This window comes from Blennius ocellaris (genome assembly GCF_963422515.1).
Source record: "Blennius ocellaris genome assembly, chromosome: 13".
Classification (NCBI taxonomy): Eukaryota; Metazoa; Chordata; class Actinopteri; order Blenniiformes; family Blenniidae; genus Blennius; species Blennius ocellaris.
The window spans coordinates 13,691,928-13,716,869 of NC_137662.1; the positions used below are offsets into that span (position 1 = coordinate 13,691,928).

The window sequence follows — 24,942 nt, forward strand, 5'->3', positions numbered from 1 at the left end:
AGTAATGGATGAAGTAAGAGCAGGAGCTCACGGCGAATGAACAAAAAACAGTGAAGGGTGAACTAAAACAGCAGAACAGGATGTTAGATGGCTAAACATAACATCTCCTCCATGAATGATGCTGCAGTGTGCCACAATGACAAATTCCACATCACATGTGTGTGTGTGCATATCTGTGTGTGTGTTTGCACGTGAGTCCTATTCAGGCTGTGCAGCTGGCAGCTGTCTTTGGGGACTAATGTTGTCAGTTTTCGGCAGCTTAGTTGCTAAGAACATGAAGATGCAATGAGAGCGCACATGCTATTATTGATAGGAAAGACACAGAGGTGGAAACAGGTGAAACGAGAGAGATCATTAAAAGATCCAAGTCAGTGACTCATAGACTTTTATCTGCCAACGTGGAGGAGGATCAAACCAGTCCATGCTCTGAGACACCATGTGACAGCCCTCTCTAACACACATCCATACACCGCTGGAGTGTAAGTGTGTGAGAAATAAGGGAGTGTAAAAAGCCAAATCCTTTGAGGTGCCTGCATCAGCCCAGGCTTTTGAATTCTCTTTCTACCCAGAGACTGAAAGAGGTAGAACTGGAATGGGAGGCGTTTATTCTTCGATGTACTTTGGGATGTGCCAGTTTGCTCCAAAGAGTGGCGTGTGCTTTTTCTTCCTTTTGATTATTCAAACTGGATAATAAAGGAAGCTGTGACAGCCATTTTCCAGGTCAAACCATCTTTAATCACAACCAACCCCACACAACCAGCCTCTTTATGGTCAATTATTTATACTATGTATATTTTAAAAGTGTCTCAGTAATACATTGATTCCTGGAAGAGGCCCTTCGAAGGGATTTAAGGAAGTGCTATAAAACTGCCTCTGTATTATTTTCCAGCCAATCCCACAGTGAAATATTAGTTACTTGATGTTGTTCAATAAATGCATCAGCCAAACATGTTGGTTGAAGCAATATCTGGGTAACATGACAGTTTGTGCATCCGTTACATTTTTTTGTTGTGAAAACTTTTGTCTCTGGTTGAAAAAGAAATAACAAAAACATCTGATATTTTTTAAATAATATAATATTGTGAAACCACTTTCTTTGGTTTTCATGATGTGATCCCTGTGCTGGTTACCATTCCATTGGTTCTGTTGTACAAAAAAAAAAAAAATGAAATTAGCTGAAAGTTAGATGAAAATAGCTAGACTGGAGGGGTTGTTTAAAGTACTTACACTTCTCCCAACTCCTTTTTTCAAACTAAGTTTTGTCAGAAGTGCAGAGGACAAGGTGCAGCAGCTGTGGTGACAGGAACTTTTTTTTCCTGTTGCACAGACTCCCCTCGACACATGAATCTTCAATGACCCGTGTCTTTTTTAAATCCAGACTCAAAACCTATTCTTTCAGATCGGCCTTTAACATCCAGCAGTGCTGCAAGTTTTTCTTCTTTTTCTTTTAGGCATCTTTTTATTGTTATTTTACTGTATATTATTTCTATGGCATTCTGATGCACCTTATCATATTCAGGCTGTCATAAATGGCTATAATAATAAATGTTGATTGATTGATTGATTGATTGATTGATTGATTGATTGATTCATTGATTGATTGATTGATTCATTCATTCATTCATTGAGCTAAAATCACAAAGACTCAATAGTTTTGAGCAAGGTGTCATAAAACTAGAAGCTGAAAGTTGATGATCATGAATTGAAATTAATTTATAATATGGAAAACTGGTCAGCATATCCTGAGGAAATGTTGTGATTTTACCTCCCTGCTGGAGTCTGAGGAGATCTCTACTCCCAAATCACAAATCATCGTCGTCATCACCAGACCGCTCTCAGGTTATTGCACCCCCACCGTCTAATATGTGCACCTGGTTTACACTGCACTGCTGGAGGGAATGCTGCCTCGGCAGATTTTCTGACAGCAGGACTGATGAGTAGAATTTTCCGCATGATTTTTGCTATTAGTGGTCTAATGTTACACTGAAGGCCTGAGAAAGGAAGAAAGAATCCTATTCACAGTCAACCCTAATTTACATACCAGGAGCAGTTGGGGTCAAGGGCTTTGCTCAGGGACCCACAGTGGTGACTTGTCAACAGTGGTATTCAAACCTTCAACGCTCTGATTGCTCGATGATTTGAAAACAAATATGTGATGGAAAATAACAAACTTTCAATGTTAAATAACATGAAATACCAATGCATAGAAAACACAGTTACATGAAAGTGCGCTGACATGTTATCATAGTTCTTGATACACCAGGTATCCGCCACTGTACCATCCAAACCTAAATGCAAACGAATAAACTGAGGTGGACAGAAAATATCTCTCATTGATTAAGCATAAAAGTGATTCATCTGCAACTGGCTGCACCGAGTACCTGACAAAGACTGACTTGGATTGTTAAAAGTTGTATGCAAGACTGAATGATTTCATGCCGCCCGACTCTGCATGAACCCAGCAGTGCCAATGTGAGTGAACGCGCCAGGCTTAATTTGTGCAGACCGTCTAAACTACTGCAGCTGAAATATTAACAGGTTTGCTACATGCGTTTGCGATTTAATGACACAGCTAAACCTGATTTGCAGCAAATCAATTCCTTGTGGAACACCAATAAAGCCGTCCGAATGTGAGCATTACCGTACTTTGTGAAATTGAGGAGTCCTGGAGGCGTCATGAGAGCAGAGTGACTGTTCATAGTGCAGGTGGGGAAATTCATTATGTCATTCATGAGCTCCACATATATAGAGTGAAGTTTTATACTTACAGTTTCAATTAAACATGAGCAAAATCTTCTGTTTTTCTGTTCATAATAGTATCTTGAAATTATAAATTCATTGGGGTACACTAATAAATCCTTCATTTATACAAGAATTATTCCTCAGTCAGTAATCAGAATGACACAATAGCACACGTGGTGGATACTTGCAGATCCTCTTGAATCAGTGACCTTCACTGATCGTACCAGAAAATAATAATATGATAATCCAGATGTCCATATTTCAGGTTTGTTTCAGTCACTGTAGCATTCTGTGTCAGGCTAAATGCTGCGAATAGGAAAGGATTTTAGACTGGTTAATACGAGCAGTATTGCTAAAACGTGTCAATCAACCTGCCCTGTGCCACCAGCTTGGCACTGTAGTCACTGGGTGAACCGGGAAAGGTCAGAAGGTTGTAAATTGTCTCTTATGTAATGACTACTGTGCTATAATTCAACAACGCTGATCAGGGATTTCAATATTGTGGTTTTTTGTGCGGTTTTTTTTGCACCCCCAACTTCAACTTTGGCGGGTTATGAAGTTGCCCAGACTATGCTTTCGAGCTTTGCATGACAATGATCCATAAATGCAAAGTCACTCGAAGTAATGAACGGAATGTTTTTGTGTTTTTATTTGCAAACCTTCTCCAATTCATTCACATCAGCAAATATAATTAAGTCCAACAAAATGAGTGAAAAAGATGGAGCTATGAAAACAAAAAAATGTCAATTCATTTTAATGCCACTATGAATATTAATGACGCAGTCATTAAAATGAATTGACCATATTGGAGTAGAGGATTCCTGCTTGTTCTTGTGAGAGAAAGAAAAGTTTCTCTGATCCATTTCCACTCCAGATGATTTATCACAATAGAACGGGGAGCTGAGGGTTCATTACAATACTGAAGGAGTCTGTTTGCCTGCTTAACGACAACTCCCAGGGCGCGTGAACAGAAGAGAGGAGGTGGGACGGAGTCCTAAATAACAGCTTGTTTGAAGTGGCAGAAAGGTCGAGCCAGATTAACTTGCCCTCTTCCTGGGTCCTATACATCCTGAGAGCCGACGCAGCTCATCTGCAGAGGCAAAACGGCTGTCAAGGCGCCGCAACCAACAGCAGCGTGTTGGATTAATGGCCTCTGTGAGGTCCTCTGGGAGAGTGTGAGGGAGGAAAACAGTTGCCAAAACACTTTCCTCATTTGAGTTACATTGTAAAGGTTGATGGTGGCGCACGCTTCCATTGATCCATATGAGCTTGAAACTTGAAACTTGTGTTGTCAAAACAGGACTGATACTACTGCAATTGTAATCTAATATCTGATATATCAAATTATACGCTGACAGTTTTAAGCAATGAAAATGATATTTCCCCACAATACATATGCTTCAAAATGATTTTTAATGAGCTTTTGCAAATCCCTTGTTGTCTGGGGAAATCAATACCTCTGTGCAATATTGTGATATTACTCTCATTCTTCTCTGCAGGACAAGAGCAGCATGAATATTTTATGATGGCATAAACACTATTAAATTGATCCAAAGCATCCACATAATTAAGCTCTTGTGATGTTGCTGCCCACAGTGATTGGCTGAACGAAGTATCTGTGTGTGTGTGTGTGTGTGTGTGTGTGTGTGTGTGTGTGTGTGTGTGTGTGTGTGTGTGTGTGTGTGTGTGTGTGTGTGTGTGTGTGTGTGTGTGTGTGTGTGTGTGTGTGTGTGTGTGTGTGTGTGTGTGTGTGTGCAGTCTAAAGGTATGCTGATGGCTACATTGGTCTCCAGGAGTTTAGTTCATTTCCTGGATTTCCTTTTTCCAGCTCTTGAATTTCAAAACTTCCCAAAGGCAGTTAGCTGGTGTAACTAAATTAATGAAATCAAATCAAATGTAATTGCACCCAGTACAAGCTATACGCTGGATGCATCTCTGTGCAAAAATTATGTATTTTTTGTTCCGGAATGTCGAGAAAAAAACCCTGCAACATTTCCATATATGTGTATATATATATACATTTTCTTTTTATGTTGTCATGGTGAATTAAATTATATTACAAACAGCTCATTTCCCACACCAATAACCTTTAACCATTTAGTCTTTAATCTTATCTGTCTCTTAATTTTTGATTCAGCGATTGTTCCTGGTCTTGATTACACATCCCAGCAGGCCAAAACAAACCGTCTGGCTCTTTGTGAGAGGACACTAGGTCACAGAGATCAGCTTCCACTCTACAGTGCTGCACACCGTGAGGCCAATGGAGAGACCTACCCAGGCAGCCACTTTAAAATGTGGGACTCCGCCTTAATTACAACCACAGCTAATAAAGTCCAGCACGCATCTATTAAATGCTGCCAAGTTGTAATACCAAGTGATAGCCCCTATAATCATTCTTTACCCCGGTGGCCCACTGTTAATCAGGAAGAGTGAGTCTCCATTAAATTTACATCCCACTGGAGGACTCAAGCCCCTGCCAGCTTGTTTCTACTATCTAATTAAGCTGGTTTCAGGGCCACCACCAGTACTGGCTAAAAGTTAGTGGAAGAAACACTTGGAGGCTTTCCTTCCACAAAATAGCCCTGTGGACACATGAACAGCAGAGAGAGAGTAATTGTTCTGTCCGGTAACTAATGCTGATACCAATCAAGAGGGGATTTAGCACTGAGGAAGGTAAATTGAAGTGTGCTTGTGAATCCTTTCTGAAGGAAATCCCACCTGAGTCTACATCACAGACCAAATAGCACTGTCGGCATGATGATCCTTCTGCTTTCAAACTGAATTAATACAAACACGTGATGGACAGAAATAGTTTAGTATCACTTCATTTTACATTGTTTGATCCACACAGTTTTTATAATTAGCATATACGCCAGCCAAATCAGCCATAACACTAAGACCACTGACAGATAACGTGAAACCAACCCTGAAGATTATCTCTTTATCATGGCACATTTGTATTTAGAGTACATGAAGCTGCAAGTGAGGATGTTTTCTTCAAAGTGTTTTCCCCAATCTTCAGTCAACAAGAAAAGTGATCGAAAAAGGAAAAGTGTTGAAAGGGTGACAGGATCATTGATGGTCAAGGCTCATGGAGGGAGTGACGGCTGGCCAATCCAACAAAGATTGATGCTGGTTCTTATTAAAAAAAAAAAAGAAGGTGCTATAAAACAGTGCATTGTAGTTCCAGATTTTTTAAAAGGGGCAAGATGTATAATATTGGGCAGGTGTTCACAATGTTGATAGTTCAGGGCAAATCACAGTTTGTTAGTTTTTGCAATGCCTACAATACAAGCACAATGTTCCTGATTTAAAAACCACAATTTTTTCCTAAGAGGATAATCCGTCTACAAAAGATGTCTCCAATAAAATGACACTGGCTCCCTCTGTTGTCAAGTTACAGTATGATCATTTCATTATTTAAATTGTCTGAATAAAGTGATGGTAATGTACTTTAATCTATCCATTGTTAAAAAAAAAAAGATCAGTGGTTCTCCCCAGATATTTTACTCATTCAGCTACTTCAACCTCCACTTATCTCCAGTCCTTAGATTATTCAGATCACTCTCAACTGCTGTAATTATGTGCTTGTATTTCAAAAAGCCTCTCTCCTCTCTGCATTTAGATGAGGCAATTACCTGAACCTCAAAAGTGTGAGCATGGAATGTGATTATACTTCACAAAGTAACTTTGCTTATTATTGTAACACAGCTTCTTATAATATTTGATAGGACAAGATGCATTTTGTTCCCTTCATAGAAAACTCCCTACTCTATTAGTAATATTTACAGCTACGTGTATGTATCAAGTTATATTTGATATAATGGTGCTTTATTTTCTGATGGTATTTGTGTTGGACAATACTATTTGTGACAAGACAAAAGTCGATAGCAAGTTGAATAACCCTCATGCAGAGACTAAATTCTGTCTAAAGGGGGCACTGTGACCACATGTACGTGCTTACAAAATTCATACATGCCCAGGGTTGACGTGAAAAAAGGACCTGATAATCAATTCCTCTCCACATATGTAACATCCAGGTTAGGACTGTTGGCAGTGAAATGATATGTCTGTACCCTAACCCTACTGAGCTGCACAATAGGATACATTTGAATAAAACTGGAAATAATGTAAAAATTGACACTTAACTCTCTGAAAGCTCCAGGGAGCCATTACAGTGTGGCCTCTGTAACCGAGGGTTGCAGACCCTTCACCCTGAAACATCACAACTAAGAATTTCAGGATAGCCTTGAGGGTAACAACAATGCTAACGTTAACCTAATTCTAACTTCAGCTCTAAAACCACGCGCACATGGAGTTCTATCTTGCGTGCTTCTATTTTTTGGGTCCAACAAAAAAAAAAAAAAAAGCAAAGAAATACAAGAGCACACATGAACACACACAGAGCATTGCCCTATAATCATTCCTCTCTTTTCCATGTCCTTTCTTGTGCTGTTGTTAAAACTCAGTCCCAGTGTGAGTCATTTTTATTTTATTATTTTTATATCAGAGACTTTGTTCGGCATACTACTTTGTTGGGAGGTGACAGAGGGCTAATAGGAGCCCAGAGTGACCAGAGGAAGCATTGACAGCCATGTACAGTGAGTTTCTATAAATGGAAATATATTATGGAAAATTGTTTCCGCTTCAAAGCTTATCAAACACTGCTGCAGGAGTGGACCGCATTCGGCGCGTTAGTTGTATCTGTTTTAAAGTGGTGTTCATTCTTCCGTTCTTTCTTCTTTTGTCTCTTCTTTGAGTGTTTGACATCTTGGCTTTATAAGCATTGTTTTAGACACTAAGCAGAGTTCCAATGACACCACATCCTGAGCGAACTGTTGCAAAAATATATTTAAGTGGTACGATTTACTCATGTCCTGAACAAATTGGGCCGTGTAGGCAATTTGAGTTGTTCCACAATCATTAGATAGTAATTGATTTGTAGATTAATGATTGCATTATAAAAATAGCAAATCTGAGATTAATATATCAACAGACCCATACAGTTTATAATTAACTTAAACATCATAGACAATGATTATTATCACTTCTATTGCAGAAAACAAGTTGTGCACAGAAATCAATCAATCTGTCAGTGCTCAGAACTTATCTGCTTATGATGAGGTTTTTTTTGTTGTTGTTTTTTTTAATAAAAAGCACATGGAAAAATCAAATAGTTTTAAGGACAATGCATCGTGAGCACAGTATTTAGTACGGAAGAGACATACAGCATGAAGTATATAAATGGCTCACACCTTGAATTGAAGAAGAAGAAGAAGAAGAAGAAGAAGAAGAAGAAGAAGAAGAAGAAGAAGAAGAAGAAGAAGAAGAAGAAGAAGAAGAAGAAGAAGAAGAAGAAGAAGAAGAAGAAGAAGAAGAAGAAGAAGAAGAAGAAGAAGAAGAAGAAGAAGAAGAAGAAGAAGAAGAAGAAGAAGAAGAAGAAGAAGATGTTTTAATGAAATGTAGATTTATTTACATCCAGCCTTGCAAAAAGAGGTTAAATGAGGTGAACAGCAATAAGTGAAATGGATTGGGAAAACAAGGCTGCACGGAATTTAGCTTCTTCCCTAAATCTTTGATGTAGTTTTATTGGTCCCTGGAGGGGGAGATATTCTTTGCCCCTTGCTTTGCTTTCTTGTGTGATGCTGAACTGCTAGAGTTGTGTGTCACTGCTGATTCATTTGCTTAAAGACTCAAAGTGGGGGGCTACTCTTGTTGTCTCAACACTAAAGGTACACAGGGGGATCAGACCTTTAAGATTTATTAACACTGTGATCATTTGTTTAAATCCAGACTTGTGGACCTTTCTCTTTTGGAGCTTGTATGTTCCTCTTATGTGTCCAAAGACATGTGTTTGAAAGTCTATTGATGTTTACAAATTGCCTTTAAGTGGGAGTACGTCTTGTTGTCTTTATTTGCCCTGTGATGGACTGGAGACCTGCTTTCCCCCATAGTCCCCTGGGATTGGTTCCAATTCCCCAACACCTACAGTTGGATAAAGCAGTACAGAGGACTGATGGTTAACAGCTTGTCTTGTTGCTGATTGAGAACATTTGAAGAGAAGAATTTGGGAACCTGCGCAATGGTTAAGCAAAAGTCATTCCAGAAATAGAAGACCTGTTACTAACTCCTCCTGTAGAAACAGTCTTAACAGTCTACACATTATGACATGGGACCTTAAAAGAGTTATTCATCAAATATCCATCTTTGTAAAAGGATGGTAACTTGGAGACAGCCGACTGAACTATGAATATCTGCCGAGAGCAGCAGATAACATTAAATAATACACCTGAGACGCTACACCTCCATTACACAGTTATGGTGATTTGAATCATTCTGTTCAGACATAATTGAGGATGACAGATGCACAAAATGAGTGTACAACTCTGCCTTTACTGGTGAATAATTCAAAGACGGAGAATAGATTCAAACATTAAAAGAGAAACTAGTCGTTAGACACAGTTGGCAGACGCAACATAATAAGAGTCATTGTCATCAGAGAAGAATGATACGTGTTGAATATCAAATGATGAGAGGAGGTGATTTTTACAAGTCTGCTTGATTTTTTGATTTTTTTTCACATTATCTCTGAGCGACTGATCTGTTTGTCTTTGAAGTGTTAACACTGGATATAGTGATTACAGCCAAGTCTCTTTCAGCTCACATAAAGCTGGTTTGTGATCACTCGTGAAACTTGTCCGTCCATCTATGACGGCAGCAGGTGTTTGGAGACCCTTCAAAGGCGTGTGTGCGTGCGTACGGACGTGCGAGCGTGCACGTGTGTGTAGTGTCAGTGACATAAAAGCCACACTCTCTATCTCTCCCTCCTCCAGCTCCACGTCTCAGTCCAACGTCAAACCATGAGAGCAACCAGGCGAATAGTGAGCAGTCAGTGTCGGGACAAAAATAGCACTTGATGCTGCAAATATACATTTTTGTGGGCATGTTTTCTTCATGAGCCGGTGATCGAATTCCCCAAAATGAGGCAATTTATCATCCAATTGAGCCAAGTTCTCGTTATGAAGAAGTCTCCTCATTATAAGTGTGGCGTAAGCAACGTGGAAGACAAATGTAATGTCCCACTCTCCAAAGTAATTACTCTGATTTCACACTGAGGAGAGGAAAAGAGGTGCGATTCATCTTGTATGGGTTTTAAATCATTTTCGCCAATTAGCCAGGATACAGAAACCATCCTTTAAAAGCTACATGAGTAGGCAAAAACTCTAAATATTCTTTGAATATATATTTTAGTAACAGAATTTTTTGGGATAATTCTAACATTAAAGATAATAAACTGTCATTGTGGCCACACTTGTTCAACATTACCAACGGTTACAGCACTCACTTCTCAATATAATTTGCTCTTATGAACTGATTTATCAGAGCACAGTCCTCAAAGCGTGGAGTGATTGTGCATAGTAAGTACTTGGGCAAATAGAGGCTTTTGCATTGGCTTGATTTGAATAAGCATTATGATTAAGTGGTTGTTTTTGTGCATGTAGGAGGCTGTGGGATGTGGACCAGTCAGTTCCCCGAGGGGAGAGGAGGTTTAAGCCTTCCTGGCTCCTTCTGCACTCCCCCATTGGCTGTCGCTTCTCATCCACATCCACAGCTCCCTTAATTGCCTGATTTCCTCAACCAACATTGAATACTTTGTACACTGGGAGCTGGGGGGTTATAATAATGACTTATAGTGACATGCTTGGGGAAGACTTGCTCCCTCGACTATCACAACTCTCACCCACTGACTGCAGAATCATCATAGACCTTTTGATTTAATACTGAAATTAAATCTTCATAATCGGTCATACAAGACTATTACTCTCGTAAAATTTTAATTCAAAATGCTCAAAGAAACTTCATGACGCATCTTCCCACTGTCACACATAAAAATCAGGTGACAAACCCAACATTGTGCAGGCCAAATATGTGCTTTCCTATTTTTTTTAAATGAATGGAGAGGAAAGATAAAACTATTACCATGAGGGTAATTTATCAGCTGCTCTAAATGAAATAAAATGAATCACAACCCTAATTCAAGATCAATTATTTATTTAAGAAATGGTCAGCTAATACTAGTCATTTTGATTAGTGATTACATGTTAAAGTTATTTTTAAAACAAAGCTGCTGCTGCATGACAGGACATTTAAATATATATTTTTCTTAAGTAGATACTTTTACTCAGATATAACATGCAATCTACTTTAAGATTTTTTAGTTACTACTGAGTAACACATTTTAAGTTAAAGTGCAATTTAGTTAAACGACATGGTAATTAAATGGAAAAAGTCATTTTGAGTAATTCTTCAGGGGAGTGTTTTAACCTAAATGTTGATTAAAATGTATCCAATCCTTTAGTATTTTACAACAACATTAAAAGTGAGTTCAAATCAAGCAATATATCTGTAAGTGTACTTTCTGTCTCTGAATGTCACCCATAAGTTGGATTCAGTTCAGAGAGGGAACTATACTGACTCCTTAAACTACTTCAAATCTGAAACGGTCATGGAAACTCATTCCATTGTGGTCATTGCTCATGTTCATTATGAAACTCTCGATGCAGTGAGGAATCAGAGAGATGGATGGATGATCTTGTTGTTGGTTCCACAGGAAATCAACTGAATCATTACTAATACTTCTGTGAGCACATCGGACAACAATCTCTGCAGTATTATCAAAGACTTAGAACCCTGCTTTGAGAACCTTGGCTGCTACCTATACATGTGATTATGATGTGAAATTACTTCTGGCGACGCATCTTGAACTGTTTGTAAGCCAGATTTGTATCCATGGAAATCAATCCTGAGGTTAACAAGCTCATAGAACGCATATATTTTTATCTTTAACGAAAATAAAAGTCGTTGTGGCTGCAGCGTTTCGTGACGATTGTTTCCTTTTGAACAGTCACAGACAAAAAAGATCAGCTGTCAAACAGACGCCAGTGAGAGTTTTTCTCACACAAAAACTCCAAAGAACCAGTCTATCACTGTCTGGACACTTTACAGCCAAAAGAGGTGTTCTCCATCTCTAGAAATAGATAAATCCAGTAGGTTTTCTTTTCTTTTCTTATCCTATCCTATCCTATTTCTGACACGTCTGTTCACGTTTCCATTTGCTTCTGATTGCTGTGCCAGGAAGCACGGCACTCGCTGATTTACTGTGTGGCAGCATTTGTGAACACCATCAGTGTCCCATCTAAAGGAATATTCTGACAATGTATGACAACTGTTTATTTTCTTTCCCACTGAGATTTGGATATAGATTGGTGCCAAGCTGTTTAAACGGTTTAAGATGTGCAGAAACCTGATTATGATCTGCAAATCAATCTATATTTCTTGTTGCAGGCATTAGAGAAATGAAAGCCCTCCCCGGCCCCCACCTGGTAATGAAGAAAGAATCATTGATCAAATCTGCCATCCCTGGTCGAGACCAAGCTGTATGCCTGATCGATCGGTGAAATAAGATCAAATAGATATACATATAAATATATCTATCAAGAGTGAAAGAGTAAAACAGTAAAAGAGGTACAATTATTGATTGAATCACAAGTTGATAAAAATCAATCAGCTGTGAAAGTGTGTCTTTAATCTCAGGCTTGAGTATGCTGCAATGATTTGAGCTGCTTCAACAAGATGAGTGTTGCACAATGTCTGCATGGCAACACAGTGTGACAGCAGATATCTGATTTAACCAATCGTAAATCCAAGCCCAGCATCCTGGACGCTTCCCTCCTGCTGACTTGCCTCAGGTTACATGATCGCAACTCCAGCCCCTCCTCCACCACACACTCGTTCATCCTTTTAAGAAAAAAAAAATGCATTCTTTCCACAGTATATCACTAGCAGGATCACCTGAGGGTGATGCATTCATATATTCGGCCAAGTGAGCAAAGACCGAACCAAGCGGCTCTCTGCACCACAACTATTCTCCACAAGCTACGCATGGCTGCTCTTGTTTGTTTCTCTCTAACATTAAAACCACAGAAGACTTGCTTAAGATTAATCTCAAGTTTAACATACAAAACCCAGTTTTGTTGTGTTTTGTTTTGTTCTTTTCTGCTGCTGCCAGGCAATCTGCAATTCTTTTGTCCATTTTCTTAGATGAATTCACGCTAGTATATTATGTAGCGCTTGGTTGGATTGATGAGACCACAGATCTCATGTTGTTGCGCGTACTCACACCACACACACACACAGTTACAATCAACCTCTTGAGAAATGACTGTGAGACAAATGAAGATGAAAGGATGTGGCGTAAGCAAACGTTGACTGGAATGGGATAATAAGCAGACAAGAAAACATAGTATCATCAAAGAGGATCTCTGAGAACTGAAAATAACTCCAACAGATGCAAAGTAATAACACCTTTATGTGTTTTTCTTGATGGGAAAGAAAATCAGTGGTAACATTATGTCACTGAGTCACATAGAAAAACAAATGGCTGTGAATCATGTTGAGTTGCTGAAGGATGAAATATATGTGACTCTGGCTTTGTACATCTCTGCTTCCAGCACCATTTTATATCTGGACCGTATGTAATATGAACATTTATTTCCCGCTGGTATGGTTAAGTGATTCTCGGAGTAAAACAACAGGCAGTGTTAATGGGTCTCTGTTGCTTTGTCATATATTTAGAGTTGATACTTTAGCCACAACAAAAGTACAACACAATCTAGTTTATGTTTCAGTTACAAAAGAAGTATGCTAATGATTTTTTTTTTCTATGCCAGTGAAGCCCTGGAAAACTGGATATTCTTTGACCTGAATAAATAATTGAAATATGTGATTAGAAGTTAAAAACGTGAAGACTGTAAGGAAGAAATAAGACTTTGGTAAAAGTCAAAGTACTGATTTGACTTTATCAGTTAAGTAAAAGTAAAAAAGTAGATGTTTTTGGAAAAGTAGAAAAGTACACACACACACACGCACGCACGCACACACACACACACACACACACACACACACACACACACACACACAGTAACTATTTCTGTTTTGGTCTTACTGTTTTGAGTCATGCGCTGTTATTTTCCAAATAGGGCAGCCCGATAGCACTTTATATAAAACACTATGATTTTCATTTAAATTTAGATTTTTCAACATCCATCCCATTTTGGTCAAATGCGATCACACTTTAAACTTCTACACGCACATATTTCCTCAGATCTAGAGAGGCAACGAAAGTATCCCAAATTATGTAAAACGTTGATTTCTTCTATAATTTTTTCTCAGATATTAACTCACTCACACGATCACTTTGTTCATTTGAAGACACCATTCATGTATGGTGTGTGTGGAGTGAGGGCAACAACATGCTCCTGCATGAAGTCAACTCTGTCACTATTTCACTAAATATCTGTTGACTGGAGGAGCGCCTCATTAATCCTCCATCTTATATTACCTTCAGCAGAGCTGTCTGCATGTCTGTAGCGTATCTACTGTAAGCTCAGTGATTTGAGAACCAATGTGATTGCTATAGTGAACTTCATTAAAACCCAACCTGTTCCTGTTCATTTTCTTTTCCTGTCTATGCGAGGAGATGGACTTTGACCACACAGCTGTTTCATTTCATGGGAAATCCTGTTTGAATTTGCAAAACTAATGATCAGGTTCAGCAGGGGTTTTTTGGGTTTTTTTTTTTTACTCATGTCTTAAAATATATTTTTGCATAGAGGCCATTTCAAAAACACTGAATTCAATTTGACTGTTACTTTACAGAACGTAATTTCACTGTTTTTCAGTGTTTCTGTTTACTTAAAAAGCTCTGATTTGTTTAAAATTAAATTGACAGCAGAGTTTGAATGTTAAAATGGAAATGTATTCTTAATGGGAGTCTCGGTAGAAAAAGGTTGCGAAACCCACTGACCTACCTTCAGCTGGACAAAATTAATGAATTCAACTGACTCACACAGTGATAGCAGCACAGCCAGTGTGTCACAGCAACACCATAGTAATAAAACTGAATACACATTAATAAGACAGGTACAGTTACTTGCACTATCGACTACTTATTTTTCTAATTAACAGAAGTAACTCATAAGTGTAATCAATTTGTTTGCTTGGTAACTTAACACTAGGTTTACTAAATAAAACAAGAACAATGCTGACTGGTGCAGCTTTAATTGGCCACTAATGTGGTGAGAAATCATACATAACTCTGTATTAATTTAACAGCCTCGTGTGTTTGTTCACTGTCTTACATTTGCTAACAGAATCAGGTGAGTGGAAGCGATGTGACAAACACTTGACGGTCAGTGTTGGATTCTGCAGCACGTCAGGTCTGAATGCACTGGAAGTGTTTGCTGCTCGTCGTGCAACGCAGCTCGACACTGATCCTGCATATTGGTCTAATGCAACACTGGCAGGCAGAAAAAGGGAAAAGGAGCCTTCGTTAAATATGACTGACAAATTGAAATGGAGAAGAGTAAGCTTGTTCCAGAAAAGTGGAATAGAAGAGACATGAATATGACAGCAGTACCCAACTTTTCATAACTAGGTCAGTTGATATAACACTTTTCTATCAAGCCACGCAAAAAAAAAAATCTACTGGCCCGGGGTAGAGGTGGAGATGGATTTTGTTTCTTTACTTTCATGCTTGACACTAGCATCTCTCACCAGTAGCAGAAGTGACAGAAACAGATGTTTTTTTGACCCGTAGTTACAATTACCATCTTATGCAACATGTGAATTAATTAACAGAGTTTGACATAACTTGCTGCCATCAATACCCATCTTCCTCCATGAGGTTGTCCAAGTCACCTTCCTAATCACTTGCACAACCTCATTAACACTTTGCTCTCCTTGCTTCCAAGCACTCGACTTCTCTGCACAACACAGACAATGATTGCCAGCCAGAGCAGACCCTGGGATTAATTACGATGCAGTCGGAGTCATCACCTCACAACTTCTAATTAACAGCAGATAAAAGGACCAAGTAGGAGAGGGTGATGACAGCAGAACAGGATTTGGCATTAACCTGGCAGGATTGCCATTAAAAAGCAGATTGAGCACTGAGAAGACAGTGCAACAACTGAAATTCACCTCGAGCTGCCGTGTTTCACTCTTAATCCAGAAAAACGCAGGCAATAACAATACTCGCCTGGGCCAAGTGGATCTCTCATTTATTACATTTATGTCATAAAACAAACAAGGTTTATTTTGTTTGTTTTTTGGTCTGGAGGTAAACTAATTCTTTTCCAGAATAATTTTTTTTTAAGCCCACTCATTTTTCTCCTCTGCATTCACCACTTACTCCACAGTTAACATCACATTGGATGTCACCAAGAGCAAAGACGAGCCACTGCGAAAAACACGACCAGGGGATTTTCTTCTTCAAAGTGGTGAAGCTGTTCAGCAGCCCCTGCAGTCCAATGAGAGGCTTCAGGAGCAGGTGTGTGATGATCTATGTATCCTCCTCAATTATACATGTGACGTTGCATAACGGAGACAGCTTCTACTGTACCAGAGAGGGTAAAAACCAAAAATGCACCTGTTCAAATGAACCCTGTTGAACAGGAGAAGAGACTAAATGACTGAAATTTTTCAACGCAGTGAGTAAACTGTGTGTCACTGTGTCTAGACATAAGTGTTTATGATTATGGTGCCATAACACATTCTGACAGCAAATTAGAAGATATGAAAAGCCTCCAAGTTTATAAAGGTTTAACATTGCACTCCAATACACGGATGACTCTGCTTTATTTAAAACGTGTTTAACCATACTAAAAGTGTTCTGCCGTTAAATTGCCCTCAAACTGGGCCAAGTCACTTTGCTAAAGTTTACTTTGTATGAAATGAAGGGAAGCTCCAAACTGCTCTTGCGCTGAATTGAGCACTTATTCTTTTCCTTGCTGATTTTCCAGGTCCTTTGGCTGACTGAGACCTGAAGCAGGATTATTTGCTCCTCTGTGCTTGTGCTCCTGCAGAGGCGATGCCTCGGCTTCCCTTGGGATTGCGGAGACTCCGCATTTATTGATACCTAAATACCCACAAGCATAAAACACTGTAAAACTGAATAATCTGTCTGTGGAAACATGAAAGATGTTATATAAATTTAGTATGTTGCAAAAACTCATAAATATATGTCCCTCTGCCACATAACCCATTTACATAAAATATTCAATATATCATGATGTCCAAGTCCTTTGGGTATCTGACTTTTCAGCACATCTTATGTTATGCATCTCACTAAAACATGTAGGAGTGTTTTAAAAATGCATGCTCAAAGAAAAAAGAATCGTCAGGAGACGGAGCTCTGCAGGGTAATGAATTGTTTACCTAAATACTGTGCTGTTGCAGTCTTCATTTGTTTTTTTCCTCTTTTCCCTTTTTTTGTGGATGACTGTACATATGATCATGTGAACATGCAGACATTTTGTTGGAACAGTTTACACACAATGTCTGGATGTTTCTCTCTTTGTTTGCCCTTGTGATGGACTGGCGACCTTTACAGGGTGTATCCTGCCCTCGCCAATAGTAAACTGGGATTGGCTCCAGCTCCCCGCGACCAGGTACTGGATTTAGCACTACAGAAGACGAATGGATGGAGTATAAACACACAGATGAACCATCAACTGCACATCAACACACTTTGAACGTCTGTGCTTTTACAGCAAACAAACAAATACGACAGATGGCAGGATACACCCTGGACAGGTCGCCAGTCTGTCACTGGGCAAACTCATAGACAAAGAAATCACATTAACACCTAGGGCCATCACCAATTGACCTCACATGCATGTTTTTGGATCGTGGGAGTACCGGAGTACTCAGAGGAATCCCACGCTCACACTGGGAGAACATGCAATCTCCACCAAGAAAGGCCCCAGGCCGTATTTGAACCAACAACCTTCTCGCTATGAGGCGACAGTGTAAACTACTGCACTACCATGCAGCCCATAAGATGTACAGTTCTCCTAAGATGAGCCGATCCATCCATCTTCGATCATGTTTCATCCATGTCGCGAAAGGTAAAACCAGCTCAATACAGGTACAAATAGTCGACCAGTCCTTCACAGGAAAAACACAGAGAGAGCGACAGACAATCACATGCCTGAACAATTTACTTTGTAATTTCAAATACCCTCAAAATTATGTTTTTGGGTTGTGGAAGAAGAACCTGATTCAAACTGGATATCAGTGCTTATCCACTGTTTATCCACCACACAGGGATGCCCAACTATAAACTTATGGCACACGATCAGGTAAACCATTGTTTTCTCGGGGAGAGAGCTTAAACCACATTGCACCCCTATAAATTATAGTTTCACACCCCATGTTTTCTTTTTTTATCCTGATTTCTCCTCAAAAAAATCCAGTAAAATTAATTATCTTAACAATAACACATTGTCTCTGATTAAGCTCTTTATAAGTACAAAAGTGATTTTGCTTTACCACTAGTAATTATAAAATAAAGCAAAAGAGCAGTAACTGTTGAGAGAAAAAAATTACCACATATGATGACAATAACTTAAATAAAAAAATATAGCTCTTTGAATGCCACATATGTAAACAATGCCAATTTTAATTCAGCTGTAATAGAGAAACCTTTTTCCAACATAGGTGGCATACTCAAGTTTGTTTGTGACCTGGTTAGTTAATATAGATAATAGCAGAAAATCAGCTTTCCCATGTGGGTGGAAGTTATGTCTCTTTCTCCTAAAGCTTCATCTTTCCTGCTAATCTCACTGATCAGACGTTAAACACTGTTGTAAACTGCGAGTCTCACCTTTGTCTTTAAACAAGGTTCATTCAGGCTCATATGCAGGCAAAGTTTGAGTTGAGCAAGCAAGCGTGTGCATCTGTGTAACTACCGCTATCTTTCTCCTCAGCTCCAGCTGAGTTGCAAAGAGTTATTCTCGCAGTTGGTTCGTACCTTGCCCATCCCTTCCAGCTGTCCCCTTCCTGCCAGCATTGAATATATACATGGGTACATAGGCCCGCTCCAACCTGCTCCGCTGTTGTTTTTTTACCATGCCTAAACCCTGAGCTCAAAATAGAAGTCCAACCTCATTTCATGCCTCGTGTAGCTCTCATTTGCACCAGAGGGGATACTACAAATGTGATAGATAACATGAGGAAATTAGGGAAAAGAAGAAAGCCTTTTGGTCTGACAAATGGTCGGCTCTTCTGTGGAACTTGACAAAGCTGAAGAAGCAATTTCATGGACAAGGGAAAAGTCTAATATGAGAGTACACCTCTTCTATGTATGAGGACAAAGCAAAAAACAAACTTCAAGCTGAGCCTTTCTTTGAATTTAAATCGTAGGTAGGTCATAGGAGCGCTCTTTTAATCAACAATCAAGGCATAGTCCTGCAGCTCTCTCTGCGTTCACAGTATCATCATATTGTCATATTGTCATATTGACAAGTTATGGATGCTAGCTACAGTCAAATGTTTCTCATGTTTTATGGACTCCTCCGCGTTACATCACCCTGCATGTTTGTGATCCCTGTGCAGTATCACAGGCTGTGCAGACTACAAAGGCAATCAGCCACCTTCCATCCCGGCTCACGACCAGCGCCCAGCCCAGCTCTGTTTACTCCCGTGTAAAGAAGCAAATGTGCCCATTTGGAAAAAGGTTAATGGTAAATGAAACAAACAGGCAGCATTTTGCACTCCGCTGAGAACTACTCAGCTTCCCACCTCTCTTGAAATCGGCCGCCCAAGCACTCTTTAGCCATTAGCTGTTGTTTTGTGGTTACCGTTGATGCCTCAGCCGTGTGTGTGTGTGTGTGTGTGTGTGTGTGTGTGTGTGTGTGTGTGTGTGTGTGTGTGTGTGTGTGTGTGCGCGCGGGTGTGCATGCCTGCGTGCGTGCGTGTGTGTCAGGGCCGTGGGCTTATTCTGTTCAACACATGGCATGCAACCGTGTGCAATATGTGACTAGCGGGACTTCTGTCTCCACGAAACACAGCTGCAACTAGGTGAGATGTGAAGAGTCTGTTCATTTCGACCCTGGCACACGTTGGTTTTACTTGAGGGCTGATTTGTTAGAAAACAAGTGAAATCTGAGTGAACACAACGCTTCTTGAAATGTTCAATTCATGGACATTTTTCCCCAAATGGCTTGGCTCAACAAAACATGTGTGACGCAACAATGTAGCAGATCATGAAACCTTTTATTCATGGAATTCAATAAAAGGGATAGGGAATTCTTTATTTTAGACAATGGTGTTGTGAAATAAATCCCTGAAGGGATTTATATGGTAAAAAAAAGTCTGTCTAGTTTCATTGACTTTAATCAAAATGCAACAGATCTGACAACCAATAAAAGCTAATATGTCTTTTCAGAAACAGTTATTATAGGTACATTGCCATAAACCTTTATATAGATGATAATGAGATGCTTAAACCATTGAACTATAAAATTACAACTTGTTTTACCCTAAACACACCATATGCAAAAATCCTTCTGAACACCATCTCATATACTGTATATGTGCTTTCAATCATATATTCATTCTTTAATTACTTTTTATGTCATTGTGTGTTTCATATTATTTTAGTCATGAAAATGTTTGTGTTTCTTCAGCCTCATTTAATCTCTTCTCTTGAAATAGCATGGTCAAGTGTGATGAGTCACTGGAAGAAACTGACAGTAACCATCAAATCGGATAAATATGAAATCACTGATAGATGCAGGGCTGAGCAGAAAGTTTGGGGTTGTTTATGACAAAAGATTATTATGGATCTTTCGCCTAATGAAAGATGAATAGCCAAACAGACTGGTGTGATATTCCATTTTGTAACAATGGTTGTGAAAAAGAGAACAAAGCTGAAACTAGATTTTACCAGCAGCTGTCCTGTTAATACTGCGGTGCTCACATGTTAAGTGTAGACTTTAGGATTTTGAAGAAGCCCCATAGCTGTTTAATATTGCAGCCTCATGTGAAATTTACAAAATTTGCCACCGGTTACCAACTGGAGGGTGTCAGTCGGCAAAATCCTCCCGACTAAATACGACCATGTCAGAGCCATAAAAACAAATGGGAGTCAGACTGTCACTCGCGAGGGCTGCGGTTTGTCGCCGCACTACCACAGCAGCATCCCAGATGAAGCATCAGAGCAGGTGAAGCAGCAAGCCTTTAGTTCATCGCATCATGAAGGCAGGATCAGCAGTTCAGGCGTTCAATGCCCCACGCCAAGAAACACGATGTAAATCGACTCAAGTGATGCAGAAAAGCACAACCGTGCGAGGAAAATAGGAGATGTGTTGACAGCATTCTTTTTTCTTCTTCTTCAAAGAATCAATTGCTCAGAGCAGCATTCTCGCTGTCTGACTCCGAACTCAGCCAGCTCCAGTGAAGCAAAAATTAGCTCCACACTTTCGGCTGCAACACAGGCGCTTTGGCAACTAATTCACAGAGTTACAACGAGTGCAAATTCAGTCAAGGTGAAAACAACGACAAAGCTGGTGGCTGATGTGAAATGTGTTTCTTTGAGCAGGACTTGTTTCTTTAGTGCCTTTAGTGCAGGCATGAACTACTCGCATGAAATCTCGATTCAGCACAAATCTTATATATGCTGGACATTTGTAAGCACATCTGGACTGCTGTGATTTAAAGAGACATTGTCGGCAGCCTTTGAAATCAAATAACCCAAAGTGGAAGGTTAAATTTGTACCATGCAGAAACCTGTGACTGCTATGAGAGTACTGCAAACACATGCACAGAATTAAAGAGACAAGTCCCAACCACACTCTGTGTTCCAGTTATTTGAAATGCATTCAGAACCCTCTGCTTCCATCCACCCACAAACAAGGACAATATCATCAAACCCTGTCAGCTGGAAAACAACCATCCATGTTTTTATTAAATCATTTATTACCCTTCCTATGTAATCTAATGAGCATCTGCTTCCTGCAATAACTTTTCCGCCTGGTTCTTATCACACTGACATCACCTGACCTCTCATGGGCCTCAGCATGAGAGGTGCATGCCCCACAATCACAAATAGCTGTGTGTGTGTGTGTGTGTGTGTGTGTGTGTGTGTGTGTGTGTGTGTGTGTGTGTGTGTGTGTGTGTGTGTGTGTGTGTGTGTGTGTGTGTGTGTGTGTGTGTGTGTGTGTCTACGTGTGTCTGTGCTAACACACTCACTGTTGTAGCTGGCACTCCAAGGCTGGTATCCATAATAGCCGGTGATCCGCAATATTCGCTCCTCTATGGACGCGCTGTTGATGTCCTCAACCGAGCGGGAGGACTTGAGGTCCTCTTTGATGGCCTCGTCCACCACCAGGTACTTGAGCTGTCTGAGCTGAGGGCTGATGTCCGAAAGCCTTCTGGGGCTCACGTCGGGCGACTTGCGCATCCCGCTGGGAAGAGAGAACAAGAGGTTATGTTCTCTCTTCACAATGTTACAAGACGAAGTGAGGCCACTTGGCAAAGGGAAAGGAAGTCTGTGAACCCTGTATGTGACTCTGTGATATAAGAGGTCTCCTTTGGGAAGCCGGGAAAGTCGGTGTTGTATGTGCCACAGAGAGGCCGGTGTCAGGGGCCCCTGCAGCACATCTCTTGTACAGTACAAAAATCATCATCCTTCAGTGGCCCTGCGTTCGCCACAGCACCACAAGAGAAAGACACTAAGCTGAAGTGACTGGTCCTGCAATAGTTGTATACCATGCACTGCATGACCTCTATTATAGTCTTATAGAAATCTGAAACTAATGAATCGATCATGAGTGATTTGAAGAGATGGGGGAAGCAAACAATGGTGACAGCTCTGAGGATGCAGGATCAGTTCTCATCACAACAGCTCATTACATCCTCGGTCAGTTTCATCATGTAGAGAAAACACACGAACAGTGTGTGCAGCAGGTGAGAGGTACTGAAAGGAAAAAATGGAAACCGCACTGATGGAGCCTTATTTAACTGTTTATACCTGGCAAAGTAGAGCAGTTGGAGACTTAATGACCTTATAGGTGCTACAAAACAGCATGTGACAGCAAACATGATTTACTGACCCACTCAGAGGAAAACTGTGAAATATAGTGCTCAATTATTTCTTTTGCTGCAGAATCCTAACCCTAGACCCTTATAATTACTGCAGAACTCAAATAAAATCTTGGTAATAAGTTGAAACGAAAACACAAATCAAATTCAGTTTGCATATATGGATAATTGTAATGTAAAGCGCATCTTACTGACGAAGTGAATCCATTTTTTTTTTTAAAGCATTTCTGAAAGCAAACGCTCAACAGGTGGTCCCGCCTCCTGTCGATAGCATATTTGCAAAAGTTTAAATGTCTTACATGGGCATCAAAGAGGTGGGAGGTCCAAGGTAGCACATACAGTCCCGGTGGGGCCGCCCGACACGGTCCCACACCGTGCCCTCTCCATCCCCGTACATCTTCAGTCAGGGCGGCTGCAGTCTCTCTCTCAGTCCTCGTCCAGACAGGCTGGAGCCACCATGGTCCTGCTGCTGCTCACTCCAAACTAAACATATGCACGCCTGGCCACCACAGCACAGACTGGCTCCGCACTAACTGGTGCGCTCTGCTCTGGATGCGCCCGCATCCCGGAGGCACTGCAACAGCGTCATCTACCGGATTCGCACGCATGCTCATGATCTAAAATAGGAAGCTTTGCAAATTTGCTCATTTGTTTTCTCTGCTTTCCTGTCAAACTGTCACATTCAGAGAGTCACAGTAGCTCCATCTCAGCCCCAGACAAACAAAACGCATTTAACTGAAGTCTGAAGTATTTATTTATTTATTTATTATTCTGTAACAATCCCAATGAAATGTGCCTATAACTGTATCACCTGCTTCCCAGGGTAGTTTTCTTCTGAAAATACAATCAATCAAAAAAAGAGTTATGGGATAGACTACATCCTAAAAGCAGTCCAATCTTTTTGATGATTTGTCAAACTGCAAAACATTTGTTTCATTTGTCTCTTTTGTTTTTTTGAATATTTCTGCCAGTCAGAGTAATGAAACATTTTGAGTATTGTACTTAAACAGAGCACCTGCCTTTTTGATACTTTTTCATTTGTGATTTTGCATGCAAGTGGCGGCAGCAGTAACAAAAATATGTAAGTCCCTTGCATAATTCTCCTCTGCCAGGTATTTGTTTTCATTGCTCTTTGGTTGTTTGGTTGGTTGACAAGATAACTCAAAAATATGTTGATGGGTTTTGACTTTTTTCTTATTTATTTTTATGGCAAGCAAACATATAATGGGACATGGAACAAGTGAATTAAGGACTAGGACACAGTCTTGCGAGGCAATGATATGTGCTTTTTGAGTCCATAGCAGAAATATTGATATAAATAAATACGTTCAAGGGAAAATAATGAATTATCATGCACACAAACACATTTGTCTAATTTCACATTTCCTGTAAGTGGATTTGACATGAATTTAAACATTAAAGTCTGTATTGCCCAAAATCATAAGAGTTGTGGTTTAAGTGGTGAGATAAGTCATCTAACATAGATGACTTATCTCACCATTTAAACCACTTTAAAAATTCTGGCATTCAAGCAAAATTTGGGATTAGACAAAGCAAGTGTTGTGTAAGAGCTAATGGATACTTCCACATTATTCTATAGCAAATAATAGGGTTGTATTATTGCAAATGAGTACATTTTTGTTATTTTTTTATTGCAACTATCCAAACTACCCAAGTCCAGAGATTTTTTTTCATTTCATCACAGTGATGAATTATGCCAGCATTTTTACCAGACAACTTTTACCAGCTACTTCTGCTGTATTTGAGGAGCCTCCGGGGCCCTCTTTGTTCTATTATTCATATTCTTCTTTTTTTTTCTTCTTTTACCTCACTTCAGCAGTATTTCAAAGCAAAGGCAAGGCCCACGTTTAAAACGTCCAAGTGAACTGCGGTATAAACTAAAACGGCAGAAATACAGCTTACTTTCAGTACAATCAAAAATAGTTAGAGGGATGTCGTTGATTACATCCACTCAGAACTGTGCTTCCAGTTGCCTAATTGGGTAATTATGATCGAGGGTGGTGATTATATCTAGCAGAAAATGTAATTCAAAGAAATGTCTGTCTCTGATCAGAATGGTGAGCTGTGCACAACTGGGCACACTTGTAGTACACTTCAGGATTCAAGGTTTTTATTGGCCACATACTCAGTCATACTTAATGCGATGTTCACATAAATATTGTATTTTGGCAGCACACATAAGGTACATTTGATCTATATCTATATCTATATCTATATCTATATCTATATAAG

At 39.8% G+C, this 24,942-nt stretch overlaps 1 protein-coding gene across 1 annotated transcript in view; it reads right to left on the bottom strand.

The window, feature by feature from the left end:
- The window catches only part of slc35f3b (solute carrier family 35 member F3b), a gene marked incomplete at its 5' end in the record, with an annotated part of 46,471 nt that extends 23,385 nt beyond the window's left edge, over nucleotides 1–23,086 (bottom strand). The window contains 2 exons of the mRNA XM_080508053.1: nucleotides 21,838–22,052; nucleotides 22,989–23,086. Of these exons, the coding sequence (XP_080364179.1) occupies nucleotides 21,838–22,052; nucleotides 22,989–23,086 (313 nt within the window). The remainder of the gene's footprint in view (nucleotides 1–21,837; nucleotides 22,053–22,988) is intronic.
- Between the last annotated feature and the right edge of the window lie 1,856 nt (nucleotides 23,087–24,942).